At 44.0% G+C, this 24258-nt stretch overlaps 1 protein-coding gene across 2 annotated transcripts in view; it reads right to left on the bottom strand.

Annotated features, from left to right (window-relative positions):
* The window catches only part of MAML3 (mastermind like transcriptional coactivator 3), a 404523-nt gene extending 383426 nt beyond the window's left edge, over positions 1-21097 (bottom strand). The window contains exon 1 of one of the 2 annotated variants that reach the window (XM_082727636.1): positions 19636-21097. In XM_082727636.1, coding sequence (XP_082583762.1) covers positions 19636-20106 — 471 coding nt within the window. In that variant the 5' untranslated portion in view covers positions 20107-21097. The remainder of the gene's footprint in view (positions 1-19635) is intronic. The other variant, XM_082727635.1, reaches the window with a different exon arrangement.
* Between the last annotated feature and the right edge of the window lie 3161 nt (positions 21098-24258).

Here is a 24258-nt window from a genome sequence, read left to right as displayed (position 1 = left end):
TGAAGTACCAACATGACTACCCAAAGTTACTAAAAACTGGCATTTCATAAATGTTTCCTTCCTACTGTAAAGTGTCCTTACAGATCAATTGAATCAAATGTGAGCTCTGTGGCCCTAAGAGATTAAGTGACTTGTTTAAGGTCACACAGTTTGTTGTGGCAAAGCCTGACCCCATCTTCATTTCCTGGTTTCCAATATAATGTCCTTTGAATTAGACCAAACTGCAACCCAACCATGGGGTTGAGACCCAGAGACCGAAATGACTGTTGGCATATTTGTCGTACGACTGTTGGCATATTTGATGATCAGAATGTCTGCTTGTGAAACACAGATTATACGGCCATCCAGACAAAGTCACTGGCCTGGCGTTGATTTAGCATGGGAAGCCTACAGAACAGGCTGGGAGAGAAATGGGGCAGACCCCCAAAGCAGCAGGCCTCCCCTCAAATCAGAGGCTGGAGTATTCACTTGTACGGCACCCGGGGAGCACAGGGTAGATCTTTCATCAGGGGAAGAAGGGGATTCCCCAAGAAAGGGATTAAAGGAAGCAGATCCCTCCAGGGGAGGCCTTTATTTCTGTCACAGAACCACAAGCTGCTTCTGCTCAAAAAGGATTTGGTACCAAGGCAGAAGGCTGCTCAGAATTTGTACAGAACCACAAAGATGCCTCAGTAGGTAACAACAGGAAGGAGAGTCAGAATGAACTTTCCACGAGCCGTCTCCAAGAAAAGTGGAAGAACCTTCCCTCTCACTATTTAGAAACACCAGCAGCAGGTGCTACAGGGGGGCCTGCACCAAGAGAACCACTGCCGCTCTTCTCAGGCCTGTCCACAGCTCTCACTGACACGTGTGCTTCCCTAATAACAAGCTTAGGAATGGAGAATGGGAGGAGAGGCACACACTCTGTGAATGCCTGTACTCCCCTGCCCCTCTTTCCTCGAAGAATAGACTTCATCAAGCACGAAGCTCAGCAAAAACTGAAAAGAGAGAAGTTCTTAATAATGTATTGACACTTGCCACAAAGCCTGGCCTATCTCAACAAGGCTCTTTGCTTTCACGTCTACCTGGTCTCTCATCGGGTCAGACAAAAAGAGGAAAAACAAAGATGACTTCCAGATAACTATGCCTCTCACAGCTGTGCAGTCAAGAGAGGGAAAAACACCTTTTATAACTTCCTCTGGCACTTGCTGAAAACTCTGGACTTTGGGGAGGCTATTAGAAAAAGGTTAAATATGAGACTAGATAATGATATACCAAGGGACTCACGTCAGGGCTGTTTGAACACCACTCAGAAGCAATTGCTGTTGAGAGCTGGCGACCACTTTAAAGGGTTCTGGAAGAAGGCGAAGTCTGCAAGTAAATGCTCCAGGGTGCCCCTGGGAGGAGCAGGATAAAGACTCTGGATTTTGCACAAGCATCCGTGAAAACATTTATTCTCCATTCTTTCATTCAAAGATGACGAGGTATCCACATCTAGTAATTATTTCCTATCAGTGGCTTATTCTCTTGCATTGTTCTTTATGTAAGTTTATTTTCACGAAGACATGACTTCACATACACAGTAGTGCCTTCCTCCTTTCTCTCACTGTGAGCTAGAGGGCCCCTGGTCTCCATCTTATACTTCCCTATTTCATTTACTTTCAACAAATCTGTCTGCCAGTTATTTCACATTATTGTATCAATGAGCATTTTACTTCAAAATCCTATGTGTGTAACTTACCCCTTTCTGTCCCTAAAACTTGGCCAGTTACCATCCCCCTTATAAAATTTGTGATGTTACCCAAAGCACTTTGGGCTATCAATTCCAGGGTTATGAACCATCAGCCACTGAAGCTACCTGATTGGCTCCCTGCCCCCTGGTGCTTTAAAATGATAACTAGGCAGTATATAATTACATGGTCCCCAGAAGATACTTATAATTGAATCACAGGGCATTTTGAGAATGTTTGGGACAGCGATTAGAGGACCACAAAGTGATAGTATTTCTAACTCTCGCCAGCTAGAATGTAAATGAAGCACCCTAAAATTCAATTAGAAGAGTCCTTTAGGTATTAAATAATTATAATATGAATCACATTAGGGGGCAAGGTTTTTTTTTTTTTTAATTGAACTGTCCCCATAACCCCCGAAGATCATATTTCCTAATAGTTTGCACAACAACACAGCTGGATTTTCAGATTTATGGTTCTTCATCCAACTGAAAGAGCTGTTACCCAAGGTAGAACATACGTATGCAAGAGTCTGTTCCTGCTTTTGCTCTGTTCCCTCCTTATCTGGTGACCTCTTAAGTGAGCTGGGTCTCACAGTCACCCCACTTCTCCCAGAAACATGCTACATAATTAGAATATCTAATATTATGATGCAAAAATAAAATAGCTATAAAGATATTTACAAAGCTAACAGAAACAGGGCTATTCATCTTTGCAAACTTTCACCCATTCTGAATACCCAGGAATGAAGGTCTCATTTTTCCCCCTCACCTTTCCCCTCTCTCCAGCTCTCCCTCCTAGCTCTCTTTCCGATTCTCAACCATTCCTTCCATCCTCGGTACCTGCCTTCCCTCAGGGCAGGTTGTGACAGTCTGTAGTAAAGCCTCCAGGAGCGATTGTAGCTGGTCCCTAGTGCTCAGGGCAAGGATATGAGAAAGCGTCAAAAGTAGATCTTTTTCAGTCATTATCTTTCTGCTTCCCTTTCTTAAAGGAAGAGAAGGTAAATATTGTTCCTCTCACTCAGGAAACTCCGGGAAAGTAAAAACAGAAACACTTCTCCCCTGACTGATTTTTGTAAACACACCATCAAGGGAAGGTTGAAAGGATGGTCACGCGGTGAAGTTGCTCCTACAACCAACCCAGCAAGTCAAACAGAAAACAGGGCCCTCATCATTCCTCTGGATGCTCTGAATCACACCCAGGGCACAGGCAGGAACTCTCCTGACCCCGGAAGGCTCCAGCAAAAGCACAGATGCACCTACAGCAGATTGGTAACCCAACTATTCGCCTCCACTTAAAAAACATTTTTTTCAAGGCCAGTGATCAAAATGTAAAACTAAGGCCTGAAAAAATATCAGTTCCCCCAGCAGGGCCCCAGTGTTAAAATATAATGTCTGATTAGTGATTAGTAGAACATCACAGAAATAAATATACATATACATACATATGTATATTTTTCCAGTAGATTTGGCCTTGTAATGACATTTGCTCATGAGAAAAAGAAATTTACTCATCCCAACAACAGAACACTTACCTAAGGGTGTCCTACCAAAAAAATAAATAAATAAAAAGGTCCCCTAAAGACCAAGAATATAGTGACATTTGGTGCTCTTCAATCAGAGGATCAACACCATCGGTTTCCTCCTTTTAGCTCCTGAAATAAAAATATTCTCATGCACGGAGCACAATAGCACGGGCTACAGCCCTTCCTCATGGAGTGTGATTCTCTCTGAGAATCGCCTTCTGCTATGTTTGCAGGAACCACTCTCCCAGGACTGTAGAGCCCTTCTGGATCTTTCCTTGCACCTCAGAGTCAAGAGCAAAGAAGCCAGAATGGATGACCACGACCACACAGAGGTTGAGTCATAAAGGGTTCGCGATGATGGCGCTACTGTGGTCAACGTGGAGCTCAGTCACAGGGCAGCCACGGAGACCCCTCCAGAGGAAAGTGGAGTTAATTAGTCTTTTTATGCACACACACATGCCAGCTTCACACATTTAAAAAATAGACCCATGCTAAGCAAAGGGCCTATTTTAGCACTGTCTTGTAAAAACTAGATAGACGGGTACTCTCTCTCCTTTCTAGCAGTCACACGAGCCCTAACATACTTTCTGGCTTTTGCTAGTCTAGCCTGAAGAATGAAGAGGTAAGATGCAAAGTGCATCTGAAAAGCACTAAAACAAAACACAACAATTTTCACTTTCACACGAAGCACCGCACACCAGTGAATCAATGCATCTAAAATTAATTGGCATTCCTGTATAAAATTTTCCTTTTGTAACATAGCCACTGGGCTACTATGGAAAAAGATCCTAATTTATACCGGCTGAACAAATGATTTGATTAGTGACCAAAGTAAGGAGGCGTGAATGCTCTCCAAGCATGAGCTTTTCCGCATGGCCTGAGTCAGCCACCGTACAGTAAGCCTGGCGTGGTGCCAAGCGCCCTCCTGCCAACGAGACTAGAAGTTTCTGAAGAGCTACCACAGATCCAATGTTGGGAGAGTCCCCCAAACAAAAGGCGGCCACCGAGTTCAACAACTGGCTTGCAATGGCACCATATGTTCCGCAATATTGTCCTGCTGCAACACTGGGGTCTGTCTTCAGTGTTCCCGGGTGCTGCACAGCTGTCGGCCCATGAGCTGTTTTATCATTATTTTCACTGTTTTATTACTTTTCTGGGAATTCAAATCAGTGTAACCGCGCCTGATGCACTGGGTGAAAAATGGTGTCTCCCTCCCCCTCCTCCTTCAACCTAATGAATTGCCTTTTTTCATATCAAAGAGTAATGAGCACCAAACCACATAATATTTATTCATGGAACAAAAGACTTAGGAATGGAGGGGGTGGGGGAAGCAGGAGCAACTCCTGAGTGTGGAGAGCGGAAAAGCTGGACATTTTAAAGGAGCTCCTCACTGTGATTCCCGGTGACACTGGGTTCAATTTATAGGAAAATCCAAAGCTTTCAGCTCTCCCCATTCTTTCCCTTGGAGCCTTCCATCAAGCCAGACCCTGATCAATGCTTAGAGACCCCGCTGCTGAGAGCTGACAGTAACCAAACATAACTCATCTTGTAGACTTGACAGTGAACTGTCTAAACCTTTTCTTTCTCAGTGGACCTCCCCTAAAAAGCCTTTTCTCTCTCTTACGAGCATTAAGCGAGTATATCTAAGAACATTCAGGATAGATATCCTTTTACCCCCAGTATCATCATGGCCTCTATTGTGGAAGAGCGCCTGATCTGGCCCAGGGAAGAAGAGCCCTTGAAATAATGGCACTACTGGAGTCTTCCTCACCTCAGATGACATGAATTTTCCCCTCCTCCCTTTCCGTGTTAGTCTCTCACACTCTGTCTTCAAGTCTTCTTTTTAATCCAGAAAACAGAAAATAATGTACAACAGTAGGAATAACTTAATCCAACCCATGGTTAAGCTTCCATATAGACATTGAGACAACTTAATTGTCCCCTTTACAAAGGATCCCCAAATTGGGAGGGGCAGAATGGACTATGAAGTCAAGTTAATGTTAAATGAGCCATGTTTCTTGAAGGCTTCCCTGAATACATGAGCCACCAAAGTGAAAGGAAATCTGTTCTTTAAGGTAAGATAGCTATTAAATAAAGGTTCCTCAAAAACAATCCACACTCACGCTAAGAAAGAGATTAAAGGTAAAGGGCATGCAAACCACGTGAAATTTTAACACCACTGACTGAGCTGCTGTTTTTTCCTCACATTTTATTACTTTATTACTTTCTCCATTTAAACACTCTATTTGCAGGATTAAAAAAAGATTTATTTAAACTATGAAAAATTATTTAAATTTTTAAAAATCTCAAAATAACTCATTTCTTCCTCTAACCTGTGCTACCCAAATGGTTGTGAATTTTAACAATGCAGAATTTCTTATCTAGATAATTTCCCTTAAGCCCAGAAATGGAATCCTTTTCTGAAGCACCCCTCTTGTTTCTTCCTCTTACAGTCTCATTTTTGTAAGTCTGTCAAAGCTAATTATCTCTCTCCTCAAATTTATGGCTCTTCAGTGTATCATAAACACATACATTACGAAAAGTTGAAGAAACAAGTGAAGTGTGCATTACAGTGTGAAGAAAAAGACAGACATAAATAATTATTCAAAGTATCCACTCTTCGTTAATAAAGAGAATGGCATTAGAAAGCGTGGATGAAAATACCGAAGCCAGCTAATCCCCCCTTCCTCTCCCATATATGGTTGTCCCCACCCCCTAAGCCAATACCAGAAACTCCCACACCACCCGTTTAGGATAAAGAGGGACCAAAATTCTCAGGTTTGCAATCCTCTGACATTCCAGACCACAGATAAACATGAAGTCTACCAAACCAGTACTACAGACCACCTGTGCCTCAAAGGGAACAAAGGCACAAGACACAATTCTCACAAGCACACAGTGTCATTAAGTGCCCTTACTTGACACTACTGTTCTGTATTTCTGAGTGTTCTAATTCCAATCTGAGACCACAACTTAAAGTTAATCAAAGGCTCCTGAATGATTCCTATCAATCCTTACAACCTAAGAACAGGATCAAACACTGAAAAAGCAACAGCCCATTTGAATTTCAAAAGCTTAGTGCCAGACATCCCCCATCCTCAAACCACAGTTTATCCTACTTGGTCACCTCGTTCCCAGTTCACTGTGGGCTCCAGACATGTTCCCCTCCAGCACATAACAACCACAACCTGCCAAAAATACTTTCTGAGTATGGCCAATTACTGTGGTAACAAACAAGTTCTTCAAATATTCCTTCAATAAGTTCTGAGAATTCAGCAGCGCGAAATCCAAATCTAAAATCATCGCTTCCATACTTCACTGAAGAAAATGAACGTGTTTTTAAGAATCCAAGAGCAGCTGCAAACCGTTTAGGAATTCCTAGTTAAACTGCAAAATGCGCTTTCAACCATTTAGGCACAACATCTAAACTGAGAAAGTTGCTTCTTTATATAAACCACCTCTGTTTACCAAACATGAGAACCTCCCAGGAAAGGGCCAGGGCAGGATGTAAGTGGCAGGGGAATGTTGCAATCCACGAGGTGCCGAGGTGCACACTCCACTGTGAGGAAATACCTTAAGTGATTAAAGATAAACATCACCTGCCTGCTTTGCAAAGGCACCCATTGCTGTAGCTGCACACTCTTCTCTGGGATGAAGGGGCGGGAGGGACAGGGGGGACGCAGGGAGAGAGGATGGACTGAAATACCACAGTGGATTAGAACTGGGACAATGGGAGACCAGAACAGAAGATGGGAAGAGGCAAAGGGAATGTTATGTTTCATCCCGCTGGGAACTCTGGCATTATTATCACTTACACATTCTGAAGTTAAAACCCAAGAATAAGCTATTACAAGAGTTTTATCTCTTTTCCTTTCCTTAGCATCCAGAAAATTTTGCTGAGTTCTGACATGTCAACTTTCTTCACATTAATGTGAACGTTGACCCCTGACACTCCTATTTAGAATTTATATCGTAAATTACAAAGAGAGTTATTGAACTCTCTTTAAATAACAAATGAAACTCAAAAGGTCTGACATTCTTTTTGTAAGATATGTTTTTAAAAAAACTCCACAGTAAGGTAAGACTTGACTGTAGTCATTTCTTTCCTATTACAAATAATCTCTTGACCATTTCAACCGGAAATAAGAAAATGCTTTCCAGAGGAATTAGAAATTAGAAGTTTATTACAACATAGGTGTGATCTCAACAGCCTTTGAAAAAGAGGTTCTATCTAATAATAAAATCAGATAGCTAAGAACATAATCAATATTCAAAACATAACCATTTACCTATCTACATCAAATAAAGGTAAATGTTATACTTGGTGCAAAATGCAAGGTTTCTTCACCTTGTGCATAGGTGAACGTCATTCCTGAAAGAAAACATTCTAGTACTAGAAATAAAAGAAACAGATCCAGGAATATTCAAAAGCAAATATGAAAAAAGTAGGATGACACTCCTCAGAAGGACAGAAGACTAGCAAAACTAAACTTGACTATCAGCAGCAAAAGTGAAAGGTTGAAATTTTATTGACTGACCCGAGTAGCAACATTAAGGAACTCGTAAGTTTCTCATATTGGAGGGTCTGGTTAGAAGATAAGGAGCAAGATTCCTATATTGCATACATGGCTAACTCATGTGATTTAAGCTGTTGAAACAGAAACTATCTATGGGTCTTTAGGCTGAAGCCCCTTTCTTCCAAAGTCTGCACCCAGCAATGGCTACATTAACTTGTCTGGCCACAGGTTTTGGGGGGAGGGGGGTTTCTCACCAAGGTGGTAGGTGAGTCAGCTTAATGGTAGAAAATGCTAATCAACATGTACGTCAAACTTGAAACAGAATGCCTAGTGGATCAGAATCCCTTGGTAGAGAATGACATATAAAGTTTAGATCCCCAATCACTTACATTCCTACCCTGGATTTATTTCTGTGGTTCAAGTAATTGCCATCTACATCCTGCACAAGCTTCCAGGTCCTATGCCCTGTGACAAAGGTTGAAACATGAGGTAATGATTTAAAAAAGAAAGAAAAGAAAAGAAAAGAAAGAAAAAAGGAGGGACACTCAGGCTAGAGGTATATGAGGCCAGGGGATAGCAGCAAAGCAGGAATCCTCATGATCAAATAGCAGGGCCAGGCCAGGACCAGCCCCTGCGAGACACCACGTATCTTAATTCTAGCTCCTGTTCAAACTGATCCTATAACCTAAAGGAAAGTCAAGTAGGTAAGGACCGTCCCTTGGCAGAGCGTGGTTATTTTAAAAATCCAGCTGTTCGCACAAACTTTTCAAGAAAGAACACTTCAGGCAAGTGAAGGCAGAATTATGTTGCAGCCGAGAACCCCGATTCTGGAGCCAAACTGCTCCTGCTCTATGAAAACACAGACTCTCGTTATTAGGCTGCCGGCACAGGGCAGCCACTATGCCAGAGGTAAATCAAAATGACCAAGAGCTCCAATCAAGGGCAGGTTCAGACCATTGCAGCACACGTGTATAATGAAAACTGATAGGACTTCTCACTATCTAAACAGACGCTCTAAGGCGACTGCCGAGGCAAGTCCATTTTGATGCATTTTCTACAGTTGGCCAGGTCAGCAGGTGGTTATTACCATGTTACACAGATGACTGGATTAGTCAGGGTAATTTAACCTGTAGGAAGTGGCAACTCACAGACCTGAGATTTTTATGACCCCTCAAACCTGCCCCCACTGCCTCCCCAGGGAGCACAGCACCAACTGAAACACATTTTCCAAGTAAAGCCACACAGGTCTGTGAAACACAAAGCTCGGGAAAGGTAAAGAGAACTATGGTCTCGTTCAAGAAAGTGAATTTCCCACTTTCACAGCATGAGCAGGTACCGGTTAATTAGACTCCTACTAACTTGCTTTTTAGGACCAGATGAAAAGAAGGAAAGTCATTCCTATAAGACATGTTGCCAAATACACAACCTTTAAAAACCAACAATGTTCACCCTAGACTGCAAAGACCAACACCAGTTACTAGAATTGACATTTTTTTTGAAGCTGTATTTTTAAGGAAACGCAATTATCATTTGCTCTAAATTGGGTTATAATAAGATTCAGGTGCTATATTAAACCATATTAGATTAAGAGATTTTTTTTTGGTCAACCTTTTCTGTTTATACATATTACGTATATAGCAAGAAACCCAAATCTGTGCTACAGAAATGCTCACATATGTATAAGGAATATATGAATAAGGATGTTCATTGCTGTAATGTTTAATTGGCAGAAATTGAGAAACTACAAGAGTGTCTATCGACAGAAGATCATTTAATAAATTATGGAATATCTGTATTATGGAATTCTATATAACAGTTAAAAAGAATGAATTGAGGATCTACATGTAATGACTTGGACAGGTCTCCAAAATATATTATGTGGAAAAAGTCAATCTCAGAACCATATGTATGATTCCATTTGTGTAGAAAAAAGCTACCATGTGATGAGGTACAATATATAGTATATATGTAACTGAACAGAAGAAGGTCTGGAAAGAGATATTATAAATCATGGCAACTTCTGAGAAGGGGGTAACATGAAGGAGAAGAATTAAGTCACTTTTTTTTTTTTTAAGATTTTATTTATTTATTTGACAGATATCACAAGTAGGCAGAGAGGCAGTCAGAGAGAGGAGGAAGCAGGCTCCCTACTGAGCAGAGAGCCCGATGTGGGGCTCTATCCCAGGACCCTGGGATCATGACCTGAGCTGAAGGCAGAGGCTTTGACCCACTGAACCACCCAGGCGCCCCGAATTAAGTCACTTCTTAAAACTACTTTGATTTAGCAATTTATTCAACAAATATTTTGAGTTCCTCCTATGTACAGTAGGTCTTTTTCTGATATGAAGATAAAGAAAGAGCTAACATCTCTGTCCTCAGTAACTCACATTTTATTTCTATATTGTTTAAACGTTTTATGATTTTAAAAAAGATGTCATGGGGCGCCTGGGTGGTGCAGTTGGTTAAGTGCCTGACTCTTAGTTTCGGCTCTGGTCATGATCTCAGGGTCATGAGATGAAGCCGTACATCAGGTTCCACGTGCATCACATATGCTTAAGATTCTCTCTCTCTCTCTGTTCCTCTACCACGTGCCCGTGCATGTTATCTCTCTCTCAAATAAATCTTAAAAAACAAAACAAACAAACAAACAAAAAATGATGCCCTAACCCCTTCTCCAACACTTAGCTAACTAAACAACTTTTGCTAGAACATTTTCACTCATCAAGATTGCTCATTTCATCTTTGAACAGGTTTAATTTTCATATAACTGTGTTTTTTTAAAATATTAAACCAAACCTGACTCTTAATAACCACCAACCACTGATCCTAACTGTATCCCCCTGAGGCCGTAAAGAGCATATCTAATCCTTTCTTCACTTGACAGCCCTTCAAATATTTTAAGAAAGCAATCATACTCTCTAAATCAGACTAAACACGGCCAGGTCTTACAACTGTTTTTCATACGACATGGTTCCATGTCCTTGCACCTTCCTGCCTGCTTCATTCTAAATGTTCTCTTCTTTGTCTAATCTCCTCTAAAAGCTTTAAGTCAAGCCGTGATCATGGTGCTACAAGTGTCACCTAGTCAAAAAAAAAAGGAAAGAAAGATGATCACCTGCCTCATTTTCAACGACCTCAATCTTACTCCCCACCACACCTACGAATCCTCTCCTCCTACAAAGAAGTTTCATTTGAAAAATAACGAAACAAACTTATAGAAAACAATGCATGAAAACCATAGCCACAGACAGTTTGCAAGAAGATACAAAGCATTTAGGGCTCTAGGATTCTCCTAAATGTCAGTTTATTAATGACTTCCATTAACGTGTTCTCATAAAACCACAGAACCATTTCATACAGCTAATCCGAACCAGGAAACCATGGCCTACAGCGTGTGTCCAGTGACAGCAAGGATGCCCCCTTTACCGCGGTATCCCCAGTGCCCAGAAATCGTGTCCAAGATGCAGCTGTTGCCCAGTACCTAGTCATTAGATGTTGGCTTATGCGTGAGTAAAACAAGCGTCCAACCACTCAACTTTAAGTCTGCACTTGGGCAGAAGGCAAACAATTAAGTGATATGCAAGTCATTCATAAAAATAGGCCTAGCATTGGTAAGTGCCATAAAGTCTTTGAAATATATATATATATATATATATATGGAGAGAGAGAGAGAGAGTCATTCGGGCCTAACAACCACTCAGTGAGGTAAAAACAAGTAACTACTGTTCCCTTTATGCCACAAAGTAAGAAGTCAGATGGTCACATGGCCAGGGCAGACATGTGGGACAGTGGTCCTTTATCTCCTTCCAAGGTACCCTCTGCCGCACCTCCTCCTTTCTCCACTCCTTAAGTCATAAAAGTGTTTTTGAAAAGCTGTGAGTAAAGCCACACAGTGTATTTTCAACATCCTAGGGGAGCTCCTTATTTAAAGCAGGGTTTCTCAACAGCAGCAACACTGATATTTCGGACCAGGTACTGTGGGCACACTGTAAGATATTCAGCTTTATTGCTGGCTTCTAGCCACTGGACAGCAGTAGCATCCCTCCAGTGTGACAACCAAAAATGTCTCCCGATATTGCCAAATGTTCCTGGGGAGAGGGAGGGAGCAAAATCTCCCCTGCCTGAAAAATCAATGTTTAAAGGAATCCTGTAAGTAGTACCTCCATCCCGTGGGTAGTTTAATCATTTAAGAAAGCATGAAAATATTTAGGAACATGACTTCTTCCATACACAAACAATATTGCTTTAGCTCTTGAAAACATATATATTTGACTTTTCGTAGGGTCTGAAGGCTCAGAAGAGACTACTCGAAGCACACTTTACCTCTGTAAGCTCCCAAGACACCAGGACACTGTCTGCTTACCACCAATAAGCAAAACCGATCACCTCTCTTGTTTCTCCCCCTTGCCATCCCTTCCAGGTGATGCCTCCAAAATCTTCCTCCCCTTTTGCCTCTCCTACCTTAATGCTAGTTCTTAAAGCCCTTTCCTACCAGTCCCTTTAGATTCACTCTCAATCACCGAGCTGTTTTCAGCATCTAACAAACAATCAAAGAAAGAAAAATAACCAACCACTGTGAGAATAAAGGGCACTGGCAAAGCTTGTCTTTTAGAGCCGTGCAATCCTTTTGAGTCAGGGTTACAACCCAGGTTGAATCCGCACAAACAGACTCCCAGCACTTCAACCTTTTCCTTTGCAGGGAAAGGAGCCTCTGTCTAGGCATCAGTTTTCTGGAGGTGTCGAAAGATGTTGTGAGCGGGGAGAAGAGATATACAGCCATGTCTCCTAATAGCGTCTTCACATGTGCGAGTAATCGTGGAGACGGCTGAGGCCTGAAGGGTCCACAACATGAAACATTACACAACCGGATTCTACCCAACAGGGTAGAGATGTACAGAATTAGAAAGCAAATTCTGGAGGTTGTTGGTTAAAAAATTTAAGATTTCACTCCAGTTTTCTACAGTGGTTAAGCCATTCATTGCTAAGGAGGATACACGTTATAGTTATTTGTAATTTAAAAGATTCTACTTTAGCATAAAGGTCATTCCAACCGATGGGAGGTCCAATGTAATTAAAAAGAAGTGTCTAAATTATTCTTAAGAAATCACTTTTCTTTTGTCAGAGGAAGTACTACAAGCCTTTTGAGATTTTTATTAAATTCCCCCAAGAATACTACGCACAGCTTGCCTTAAAAAACCTGAACCACAGCAGTAATTTCCTTTCTCTATGCATGTGTGCATGTGGCCCTAAGGGAATGCTGTGCTTCTTTTCCAAATGGAGTTTCTTATCCACAACTCAAAAGCTCCTCAATGGTGTAACAGATGGAACAGCCAGGTATACTTGAGGGGGGAAAGGTGTGCCCCCTCTCTGATCCATTAAACGAAACTATTTATCACACAGGAAGCTCTCAACTCCATTCTCTAATTTTATCCAACCCTATTTGTTTAGTTCTTTAAGTTTCCCTAGGTTTAAACAAGAGTTTTGTTTTGCTTTGTTTTAAAGTTAGGAGAATTAGCCAGTTCTCCGTGACAGTTGATTTTCCAGAAGCTACATTTCCAACACACAAACATGAATAATGAATTTTTGGAATGTGTCTGTCTGAAAAGCATGCTGTATTTTTTTTTTTTTAAGATTTTATTTATTTATTTGACACAGAGAGAGAGATCACAAGTAGGCAGAGAAGCAGGCAGAGAGAAAGGGGGAAGTGGGCCTTATTTAAAGCAGAGCAGAGAGCCCCAGTGCAGTGATGTGGGCTTGCAGGCTCCATCCCAGGACCTCAAGACCATGGCCTGAGCTTAAGGCAGAGGCTTAACCCCTGAGCCACCCAGGCACTCCAAGCATACTGTGTTTTTAATGAAATTTAATTTGGAGGATCCTATAACTTTGGAGCAGTCACCTGAAAATCAGCTTTGCTAATAATAATAATAATAATAATAATAACAGAAACCAATGTCAACTTAGTTTGAAACAACAGGAAAGTAAAGCATATTATTTTACTTAAAATGTCATGAGAAGGGGACATAACTCAGCCCAAAGCTGTTGAGAATTTACTGGCATCAAGCCTAATGCTGATTAAAAAACAAACAAACAAATAAAAACTGGTTGTCCCCCTTAAACCTAGCTAGGATAAATCTGAAAAACCTACAATGTATATACTCATTCTTGGACGCAAGAGTGTGATTTAGCATTTTAACCTCTACAAAGCACTATGAACTATGAAGCAATACTGCTGAACAAATGAACTGATATTTTAAAATTCAGTCTATTCTCCATTATTTGTGCTAACGAGTAAATGGTATACAAAATCAAATCCATAATTAATCCAAAATAACTGGCATCTTCCCCAGTAGTTTCATTAGTTATGAGAGGAGGAAGCACTGAAATTAAATTTCTCTTCTTATTGGTTCTTCCCACTCTTTGGTAAAGGTGCTAAAGGTCAGTGAAAAGACCAAAAGGTTGGCAGCTGGAGGGGAAGAAAAACAAAGCAAGCAGCTATGGGGTCTGAAAACTGGATAAACAGCCTCTGATTAATAGAGTGAAAAAATGCAAAGCTATTTGGGAAAGTTAAAAGGCAGAGATTATAAAAATCATGGGATTGAGTTTTAAGTATGTTCCTCGTTATGAGATTTTGATGTCTGGTTGATTTCCCATTTCTCTATAATGAGTAATGTGGAAAAGATGACAGAATTTAGCCATCCTAAACTCAAGAACACAGTACGAAACTGTTAATTAACAAACACAGAGCACTAATCACAAATAAAATTCCATGCTATTAAATAACATATAAATACTTCAAATGTGTCCAAGAATTACTATGTGATGTGCAAAATGGTTTATTATACTGGATTCCTTGAATGGCAGCAGCACTAAGATGAGAGAGGGAGAGACACTCTCCCACCATGTCAACCAATGGAAGAGCTCTGTCAGGAAACCTCTCTAATAATAGTTGGCTATTGGTCTCAGATATTTACAAAATGTTTCTATATAACTCTATTTTAATGTTTAAAATCCTCATCTTTCTTCTTACAGAAATGTCAGTAAACCATATACCTGGACTGCTTATTTTCCTCAACCCAGGTAGCACCAAGCTATAAAGGTTCTAAAACTTGCCCTTATAATTCTAATGAGTCAGGATGGAAAGTATCAAATATAGCACCTGCCTGAAAACTCAACTTTGCTTGGGAAGGAACTCACCCCAAAGAGCATTTCATAGATTATGATTAATGATTAACTAAATGTGCTTCTACTTTTCTGATCTCTAGCTGCCCAGTACTAAATAAAATGAACCACAACCAAAGAACATAAATAATATAATTAAATACGTGCTGGAGCTTTAAAAAAAAAAAAAAAAATGCTTCGTAAGAATTAAAAGAGAACACTTGTGCAGCACAGAGAAATTAAATTCCAGAAAGTTTTTCACAAACTTAAGGCACACCCTGTGTAGGTTATGGAAAGCTTTTCAAGAATCAACTGTCAATCCTATCACCCAGGATGGTAGAACAGGGTAAGCCAATGAAAAGGTTTCTCTGAAAGACTTAGACATGGTCTGACATTACAAACCTGCCCAAAACCTGGATACAGAGCCAGTAATTTACCTTCAACAGGATAAGAAATAGGAAACCAGATTCATTTATAAGGAGGTTTAGCACTGGACTAGTATGTTTACATTTCCTGGATCTGTTCCAGAAACATGAGAAAATTTTGGATAGGTTGCTGTTTTCTCCAATCCTCAGAATTATTAAGTTTATTATCAACTGAATTTTATGTGATAACCTCTCAGAGCAAGCAGCACACAGATTTATGCGGTCTGTAAACTCTGTATAAATTAAACACACTTTGAAAGTTATAATGGCACTAACAGAGTGAAAAGGTCATGAAAACACAGGACTGAACCAGGTCAAGTAAGGCTACCACCATTTTGAAATTCTGAAGACTGCATGGTCATGCTTTTTGAAGTGCCTGAATGATTAAACCTCTGTCAAGTCAATGTGCTCCTCTCTGAAAATGGATTTATGTCAATTGGAGTTTACCTTGGAATTTTAACCAGGCCTTCAGCTCCAAGTGCAGAGAATGAACAAGGTCTCTTGTTTCCACCAATAATTAAAACTATTTGAAGAAAAGGAAACTTTTCACCTGAGACTCTCTAATAGGTGAAATGAACAGCTCTCACCAACAACTCCTTGAGGGACAAGTGTATATAAACAAAATGCAAGTGTTGGGGGGAATGGGTGATGATCATTCAACTGACTACATGTCCAGAAATTACCTTTCACCTGAGATACTGTAGCTTCAAAGCAAGGCCTTTTCCAGCTCCCTGCTCTCCTAACAGGCAGGGCTATTAGGAATCCACACAAAACCTAGGCTCCTTCCAGCAGCTTGGAACCAAGGAAGATTTCTAGTTCACCTCACCCACACTGCCTTTTGTTTGCTTGTTTTTTGTTATTCATGACTATGCTTATAAATGTATAAGAAAAATCAAAAGAGGTAAAGAACTGAGGAGACTGCCTTCTTAACCAAACCAGGCAGAAAGAGAACTAATCAATATTTAGTACTTTGGACATATTGGCCCTAAGAAGATAAACAATAGCAATAAAACAGAAAAGAATCCTACTCATCTTTATTTTTAGCATCACCATTATTATTATTTGGCTCTGCTTGATTATTGCTTTTCTTTGGGATTTCCCAGATAGCCCAATCTGAGAACTAAATGTAATTGTTCTGTGCCCCCACCAGAGCCCCACTATAATCCAGCAGCTAATTCAAGAAAATGAAGATCAACATATTTTTTTAACGTCTGCTTCCAAGATTTTATCTCATACCTAGACTAAGTTACAGTACTCTTTCAAGGGACAGGCAGTGTGAATTTTTAAACTAGTTATTTTTAAAGAAAAAATAGCTTATCAAGAATGATGTTATTTTCTTTCCTTTTTGTGGTACATAGAATTTACATGCAACTCTTTGCTTAAGAATTAAGTCTGTTTATTTTCATTACACGCATCACACTTACTTCCCACTGATATCAATGGGAGATGTATATGTGAAATACAGCTGAAGCTAGAATATACTGTTCTGTACATAGCCTTGGCATTTACCTCAATTTAATCAATGGGCTAAATTATTGTCACAAAATTGACAGACAAATGCTATTTTTCAGGCAATCATTTTTCAAGTCTGTTGTTAACTTGCTAAGGTGGGATTCACTATGACATTTACAGATTAAGTCTCCCCCATTCAAGTAAGCATTGTCTTTGCATTTTCAAAAGTAAGCTCTGGCTTGAGCTCGCCACCTCCTTACAGGTAATGCCAGGATCTTTGATTTCCTTCCACCTGCGGGCGCATTATAACCTGGGGCGCACACCCCGAGTCCTCCCTCTCCCCCTCCGAAGGCCCATAGGGCACCCTCGAGAGAACCTAAATCCAAACACGAAAACTTTCTGGCTGCTAACTCTACTGCTCTCTCCAGCGATCAAACGCGACTGGGCACCAGAAAGGGCACTGGCTTTTGTTCCAGCGTTGCCCAGCTGGCGAGGTAACGCCACCGCAGTCCTCCATCCCCAAAGGTCGGGAGAAATTTCGTGGTGCTGAGATTCTGGAGCCTCACCGGGGGGGGGGGGGGGGAGGCTATTTTTACGCAATTCGTGCGTGTGGGGTGTACAAACACATGAAAAGAGGGCGTGGAGCTGGCAGGCATGAAATTCTCAGTGCCTTTCAAATTCTACTTCGTCTTAGGTTCACAAAGTGAGTCGCCCGATCTGCGGAAGGGCGCGAGGGGGGCGGGGAGAGGGAAAGCACGCGGACTGGGAGAGAAATAGGTAGGAGAAGGGCACGCGAGCTACAGCCGAGATGCAGCTCTGGCCCCGCCCCCGGGTACAATCAGAAAAGCTACAGTGTGTCCGTGGCTTTCGGCTTCCTGTTTGTAAAGCCAGAACCTCCCTCCCCGACTTCGGTGACAGACGCTCTTCCTTAAAACAGAGTCCGCCTCTTCTTTGCGCACTCGGGACAGGATCCGGGGCTGGAGAGTGTGGGGCGCGCGGGGCTCTGGCTGCCCCGGCGGCCCAGGCGGAGGGGGCAGGGCCGCGGGGCGTAGCGCCCCTCCCAGCCGGGCGGCCTCCGAGGTAGAGCCGGGCGGCCAGGCGGACAAAGCGCCTCCCGCTCCCTCCCCCACGACCGCGCACCGAGAGGGAGGAGAAGGCGGGCTGGAGGGATGTGGGAGGAGGAAGAGAAGGGGGAGGAGGGAAGGTGCAGCCGGCGGGACTAGGCAGGATCGCGCCGAGGAGGGTGGGGAGAAGGAGGGGCTGGGCGGCCTCCGAGAACTGGGAGGAGGGAAGGATTCTTGAAGCCCAAGATAAACAAATTGTTCCTCTTCACGTGCGGGGTGGGGGGAGGTGGAGAGGGTGGGGAGCCGGCGCTGCGGCCTCTCCTCTCCCCCTCCCCCTCGTCGGCTCTTTGTCACGGAGCGCCGGCCGGAGTACGGGGCGAAAGCCCGCGGCGGCACCCGCACCACCCGTGGCGCCGAGGACTACCAGACCCCGGGTGTGCGCGATTTATAAACCGCATATGCTGAGGGGCCCGCCCGCGCCGGGCCTTGCGCCGCCGATCGAGGGGCAGCCTGCAAAGGGAACGAGAGCCCGCGCGCCGTGCTGCGCTCCTGGATTCCCACAGCCCGGCCCACCCGGCACACACGCGCAGCCCTCAACCCGGCGGCGCGGTGGGGGAAGGGGCCGCAGACACCTTTCCCAAGCTTCCGGCCTCCCCCCACCCCTCCCCGACCCCAGAAAGGAAAGCAAAAGAACCGGAGAGAGGAGATAAGAGAAAGGATTCTACCCTCAGGGTTAGGGAGTGGGAACTGCCCCTTCCTCTCCGAGAAGTTAAGCCATTGGCTGCTCATCTACCTCGAACCCACCCACCCAGCCATTTAAGCCTCTTTCGCCTGACTGCTACCTTCCACTCCTCCGGGCTTATTAGACCGGCTTGGAAAGTTAGTGGGGAGCGGGGTGGAGGTGGAAGCAGGCTCGGTGCAAGCAAGTTTAGAAGGAGAAGGAGGAAGAATCCCCAACAGGGCTGCGTGGTCGGGACCCTGGGCGCGCGCCGGGGGTGTAGCTCTCCCCTACTACACGCGCCGAGCGGCTTCCCCTCCCCGCACCCCCACCCGGTACCCTCCCAGCCGCTCCACCTGCCGACCAGTCTCGGGGCTCCAGCGGCGAGAGCGCGCACCCGCGCCCCGCATCCGCGCGCGCACTCAGGAACGCGCGCGCAGCCACCCTCGCCCGCTTCTCACTCACTTCAAAGTTCATTCACAAAACTCTCAGACTTTCTCAGCCCAAAGGGGGTGAGCTAGGGAGAGGAGGCGAAAGCCTCTCCCTTCCCCCCACCTTCCCCCAGGGATTGAGGGCCTGGTGCCCGCCCAGAATCTGCGACAAGCATCAATTTTTCCCTGCACCCGGCGGATGTGCTGAGAGGGGTGGGCGAAGGGGGACGGGTCTGGGAAGGCGAAGCTGCACCGCGAGGGGTGGGGTGGGGAGTCGTGAAGAGGAGGAGCGAGGTTTCAACTCTGGGTTCACTCTCAAATCCATATCTGAGAAAGGGAGAGGGGGGGAAACTTTTCCAGTGCCTCACTCCGACGCTCCCCCAGGCTCCCTCCGCCCCTCGCAGTCGTGACTGGCTTCTCCCCTCTCGCCCCCTCTTCCCCAAATCTGACAACCCTGACAGATTAACAGGTAGCGACGACGGCAGCTTTTCCCTCAGAAAAGTTAATGTTAACCCTTCGGTTTCAGCCCATCTCGCCACCGTCTAAATCAGACACCCGTTCCCCCCATGTAAGAAGCTCCACGCCCCCCCCCACCACCACGCGCGCGCCCCACGCCTGGTGCCAGTGCGCCCTCACCATGATCAGCGTGTGGTTCCTCTGCTCCGCCGAGGCAGCCTCCGCATCTTGCTGGGGTTTGCTCGGGTGCTGCTGCTTGCCCGTGCCGGCGCCCGATTTCTTGGCCCTCTGCTCCAGAGTCCGCTGGTAGAGGCTCACGGTGTCCCGGCGCTCCAGCTCCAGCTGCTCCACCTGAGCCTGCTGATACCTGTTCTCGCAGTTGACGTGGTGCCGCCGGCAGCCCTCGATGCGCTGGCGGAGCCGCTCCACCACCGTGCTGTGCTTGGGGACGGCCGCCGAGCCGCCGCCGGGGCCCCCGGAGCCGCCGCCGCCGCAGCCGGCAGCGGGGTGATTGCTACTCGGAGCAGCTGGAGTACTATTGGGAGTATTATTCACACCGATCCCGGCCCCGCCGAGGCTGCTGTTCAGGCTACTGTTGATGCAAATACTACTGCCATTCGCGGCAGCAGCGGGGGCTGCGAAATCCCCCATCCTGCTCCCCGGGCACACTATTTTGGAAGAACTTTTTTTTATCCACCCCCCTATCAGCCTCCTCCTTGGGTCCAAGAATTAAAATAGTTTAAGTGGAACGCGGGGGAGACGCAAGCACATGGATGGAAACAGCGATCCCGACGGGGCGAAAAAAAAGGGGGGGGAGAGATTTTGGGGTGGGTTTTTTTGTTTCCTTTTTTTAAACTGTAAAGCTCGAGGGGAAAAAAGGGGGGTGTTATCAGAATACCATCAGACACCTATCAACAAAAAGAATCACAACAAACTGAGCCAGCAGCAAATCGGGTTGCAACTCAAGGGGAGATCCGCTCCTCTCCTGCCTTCTTTTTATAATCCATTATTTTCTAATAAATTCCAGGAGATTTCCGGTGGTTGGCAAGCATTTTCTCCCTACGTACCGAAAAATACACCCCATGTACACACACAAGCATATGCCTCCAGTGCGGACACGCGCGACACACACTCACTCCACACCGCATCGGAAAACGGCAAGCTTGCTTATTGCATTTTCCTTCCACAAAAAAGTTTTGGTGTTTATGCCGCCCCGTGTTCTCAAAGTACTTTGGCTGCTCAGTTGCATTTCACAGGAACCTAGATATCGAATCCTCGGGCTGGGGGAAGTAAACACATGGACAGTCCGAGGCGACTGCAAAAGTAGATCGGTGAAGTCCTTTGCAAAACGCCGCGCGGAGAGCAGCCCCTAACGCTCGGCTGGGCTGCCGCTGCCGCCGCTGCTCCTGCCACCATCACAATGATCAACTGCTCGCCGCCGCCGCCGCCGCCGCCGCCGCCACCGCCGCCGCCTCCTCCTCCTCCTCTCGCTCCTCCACCTCCTCCTCCTCCTCCATGCCAGCGGAGTGATATCAGGACGCGCGAGCTCAGTAAACACGGCAGCGGCGGCGGCTGGAGGCCGTGAGACAAGCCGGGGGACCCGGCGCAAAACCCGGCCCGGACTCTCACCCGGCAGGAGCGGGCGCGGCACGCACCGGCACCCGGCTCCCGCCTCCCTCGCCTCGCCCTCCCCGCCCCTCCACGCCCCCAACCTCACTACTACCCTGACAGGAAGCCGAGCTGCCAGAAGAGAGAAAAAGAAAAGATTCTGGGGGATCTCGGGAATGAATCAACTTTTGACCTGTGTGTGTGTGTGTGTGTGTGTGTGTGTGTGCGCGCGCGCGCCTGTGTCTGTGCGTGTCTGTGTCAGAGAGCATGTGTGTGTGTGTGTGTGTGTGTGTGTGTGTACGCGCGCGCGCGCGAAGATGGCCGCGTGAACGCGCCTGGCTAGATTTCCTTATTCCAAGGAGGCATCATGCATGCCCAAGTTGTTGTTAATACATTTATGCATTATATTGCAGAACTGTGCATGACCAGGCAGAAACATTGAAGCTTCACAGCAGTTGTCTCTCATCCCTACCCATGTGGAAAGAAAAAGACAAATGAGTGAATCGTTTTTAGAACCCAGGTAGTAAGTCTTTGCTAGTAATAACCCTGCTTATGGACACTTGTTCAAACTCTAAGCCAGTCTTAACACACAGATGCCGAATTCTGAACAAAAAGAAATAGGTACCAAAAAACTAGGAATTTTATTTAATTCACTGTACATGATTGTTGTTATTAAGGCAATTATTGTTTTACTTACCCTTGGAAAAAATTAAAATAAAGCAAGCAGGGACTTGGAGGTGAGACTAACAGTACATTTTAACAGACTGTTTTGAACACTAGGTGCTAATGACAGCAGTAATTAAGGGTCCTTCGTAAATCAAGTGGAAAGATTGCAGATTTCATGGACTAGAACTATAGGAAAAACACAGCATTTCACAGTTTGTCATGACCAAAACAAAAACAAGCAAAAATAACAGGCTTACCTTATTGCTAGATATATTTCTTTCTGCTTAAGCAAATGCACAATAAGTACAATTAAAATGGAATAACTACCACAGAAAGCAATCTAAACTTTCCTTTATCTTTCCAGATATTGAATATCAAAAACAAAACAAAACTAAGGGTCAAATATAATATCCTTGAGCCTGGACTTAATTGCATATACATAATTTTTTAAGAAATTTAAATGGAGAAACAGGATTTCTGTGATCATCAGTAGTTCAAAATCTTGATTGTGAGCTATTAATAATAAGGCACTTTGTATTATCTCAATAAATCTTATAGAATTAGTTTTTAGGGTAAAAATACACCCCAGTTTTCTAAAATAGCCAGGAATAAAAGAACTTTGGATCTCATGCATTAGTCATGAGATCTGATTTAAACCATCTTCATTTCTTGGCATTGCAGATTAGCATAGGATGCTATTTCTAACCTCATAATGTCAGCAATAAGAAGCTATATTTTTCTTCAATTAATCAGGCCTATATGGTAAACTATATCTGTAACATCCACTGGTTTATATGGTAAAATGGGCAGCAAAATATTGATTGGTGTGGTGTGAGATTACCTTTAAGGAGTGAAACCAATGTGAGAGTATGTTTCGTTGAGGCTGCCATACCATCTCAGAGGGCTACTTAGTTGACATAGAACTTTCTGTATCATAACGGCCCTTCCTTCAAATCTGTTAGAAAGTTTAACTGAATTAGTTTTATAGCAAAAAGTACAGATTCTAAAAACACAGAGAAAATTATTAAGAAAATGACATCACAAAACAGGCTTTGTCTTATTTACATATTAACTAAATAATGTCTCTATTAATTTGGGGAACACATAGCTTCATTGCAGAGAGGAAGCTATGACTCTGCATTCACTCTCTTCTCTCTTTACCACACTTTAATTCTTATTCCTTCCCCCACCAAGCATGTACATCACCCATAGAAGACTAGTAGAGGCAAAAAGTTTGAGGGTCTTGAGTACTGGGTCTTCAGTTCTGAAACCCGAGTTCTAATGCTAGCTTTTTCCTGTGACTCAGCATTTATTTTTTCATTGAGAATTTGTCAATTCTGGAAAAAAAAAATGACAACAGTAACAGCAATATGCATTTCTATCAAGCTGTTTACCTCTCCCATCATGAAGGGAAACCAAAAATACACAAGAATTTGCATCCTTCCCTTTGGGAGACCAACAGGTGGAGGAGTACACTTTGTGGCTTTAGCCCAGAGCTCCCCAATGACAAATGGAGCTATTTTTGCACAACTACAGCATAGTTTGCTGCTTCAGTTTAGTGCATGAGTGGACTATACAAAAAAGAAAGGTTGACTCCTCATGGGTGTATGTATACACACTAACATACACACATACCCAGACAGAGGCACCCATCTGCCATCTTATCAAGATGGTGGGAATGGCAGCCACAAGCTCCAAGACTGAAACGTAGGGACAGAGAGGACTTCAAAGTGGCGTCATGAGCAATGGGGGAAGAGTCTTTGAGGAAAACGACCTGTGCAGTATTCCACTGTGACATCTTTGAGGCCAGAAACCCCATCCTAATTGTGCTGGCTGATTAGAAGAAAGAAACAGGAAGTGAACGAGACTTGAGTCTTGAGCAACATAGTCAAGTCATGCTGAATTAGAGATCTTAATCTGCTCCAGTGACCTTAGAAGAAACAGAAGCTTTCATACTGGTTACTTCTAGACTCCCGTGACATACTGCCACAAGGTTTCCAGCTTTGTTGATCACCCCCCTGTAGAACTCCTTGAAAGTCAAGAGAAGTCCAAGTTCTGAGGAAGTCATTTTTGTCCCTTCTCCCTACCACACACTCTGACAGCATGACCGTCTTTATCTTCTCTTTGTGCCTGCTAGGAAGCAAAACTTCCATATGGGAGCTACGGACACCTCATCAGTGCTGTTGGTCCAGAATAGCAAAGAAATCTGAGATGCCATAGCAATGATGAGAAAGAAATGATGTGGCTGCCTCCCCAGACTTTGATGATATCTCTCTGGATACCAAAAAGGACATGATGAATAAATACCTGTACCAGGTTGTCCTGAGGCACTGGCCCTGAGCCACAGTTGGCAGTTCTAAGGAGTTGAACCAGATTCCCTTTTCTTTAGGCCAATTCTGCATCATCCTCCCATGTCCATCTGTTAGGGTCTAGTGTCTCCGTGTTGAAGAAGAGGTCCTTGTGTAGAAACTCCAGTATATGTGCCACTTCTGCTTCCCTCTTGATGTGGATCAATAGAACTCTTTGTTA

This window comes from Mustela nivalis (genome assembly GCF_964662115.1).
Source record: "Mustela nivalis genome assembly, chromosome: 4".
NCBI lineage: Eukaryota > Metazoa > Chordata > Mammalia > Carnivora > Mustelidae > Mustela > Mustela nivalis.
Note: the sequence above shows the minus strand (reverse complement) of the source record. Positions and strands in the feature narration are given on the sequence as shown.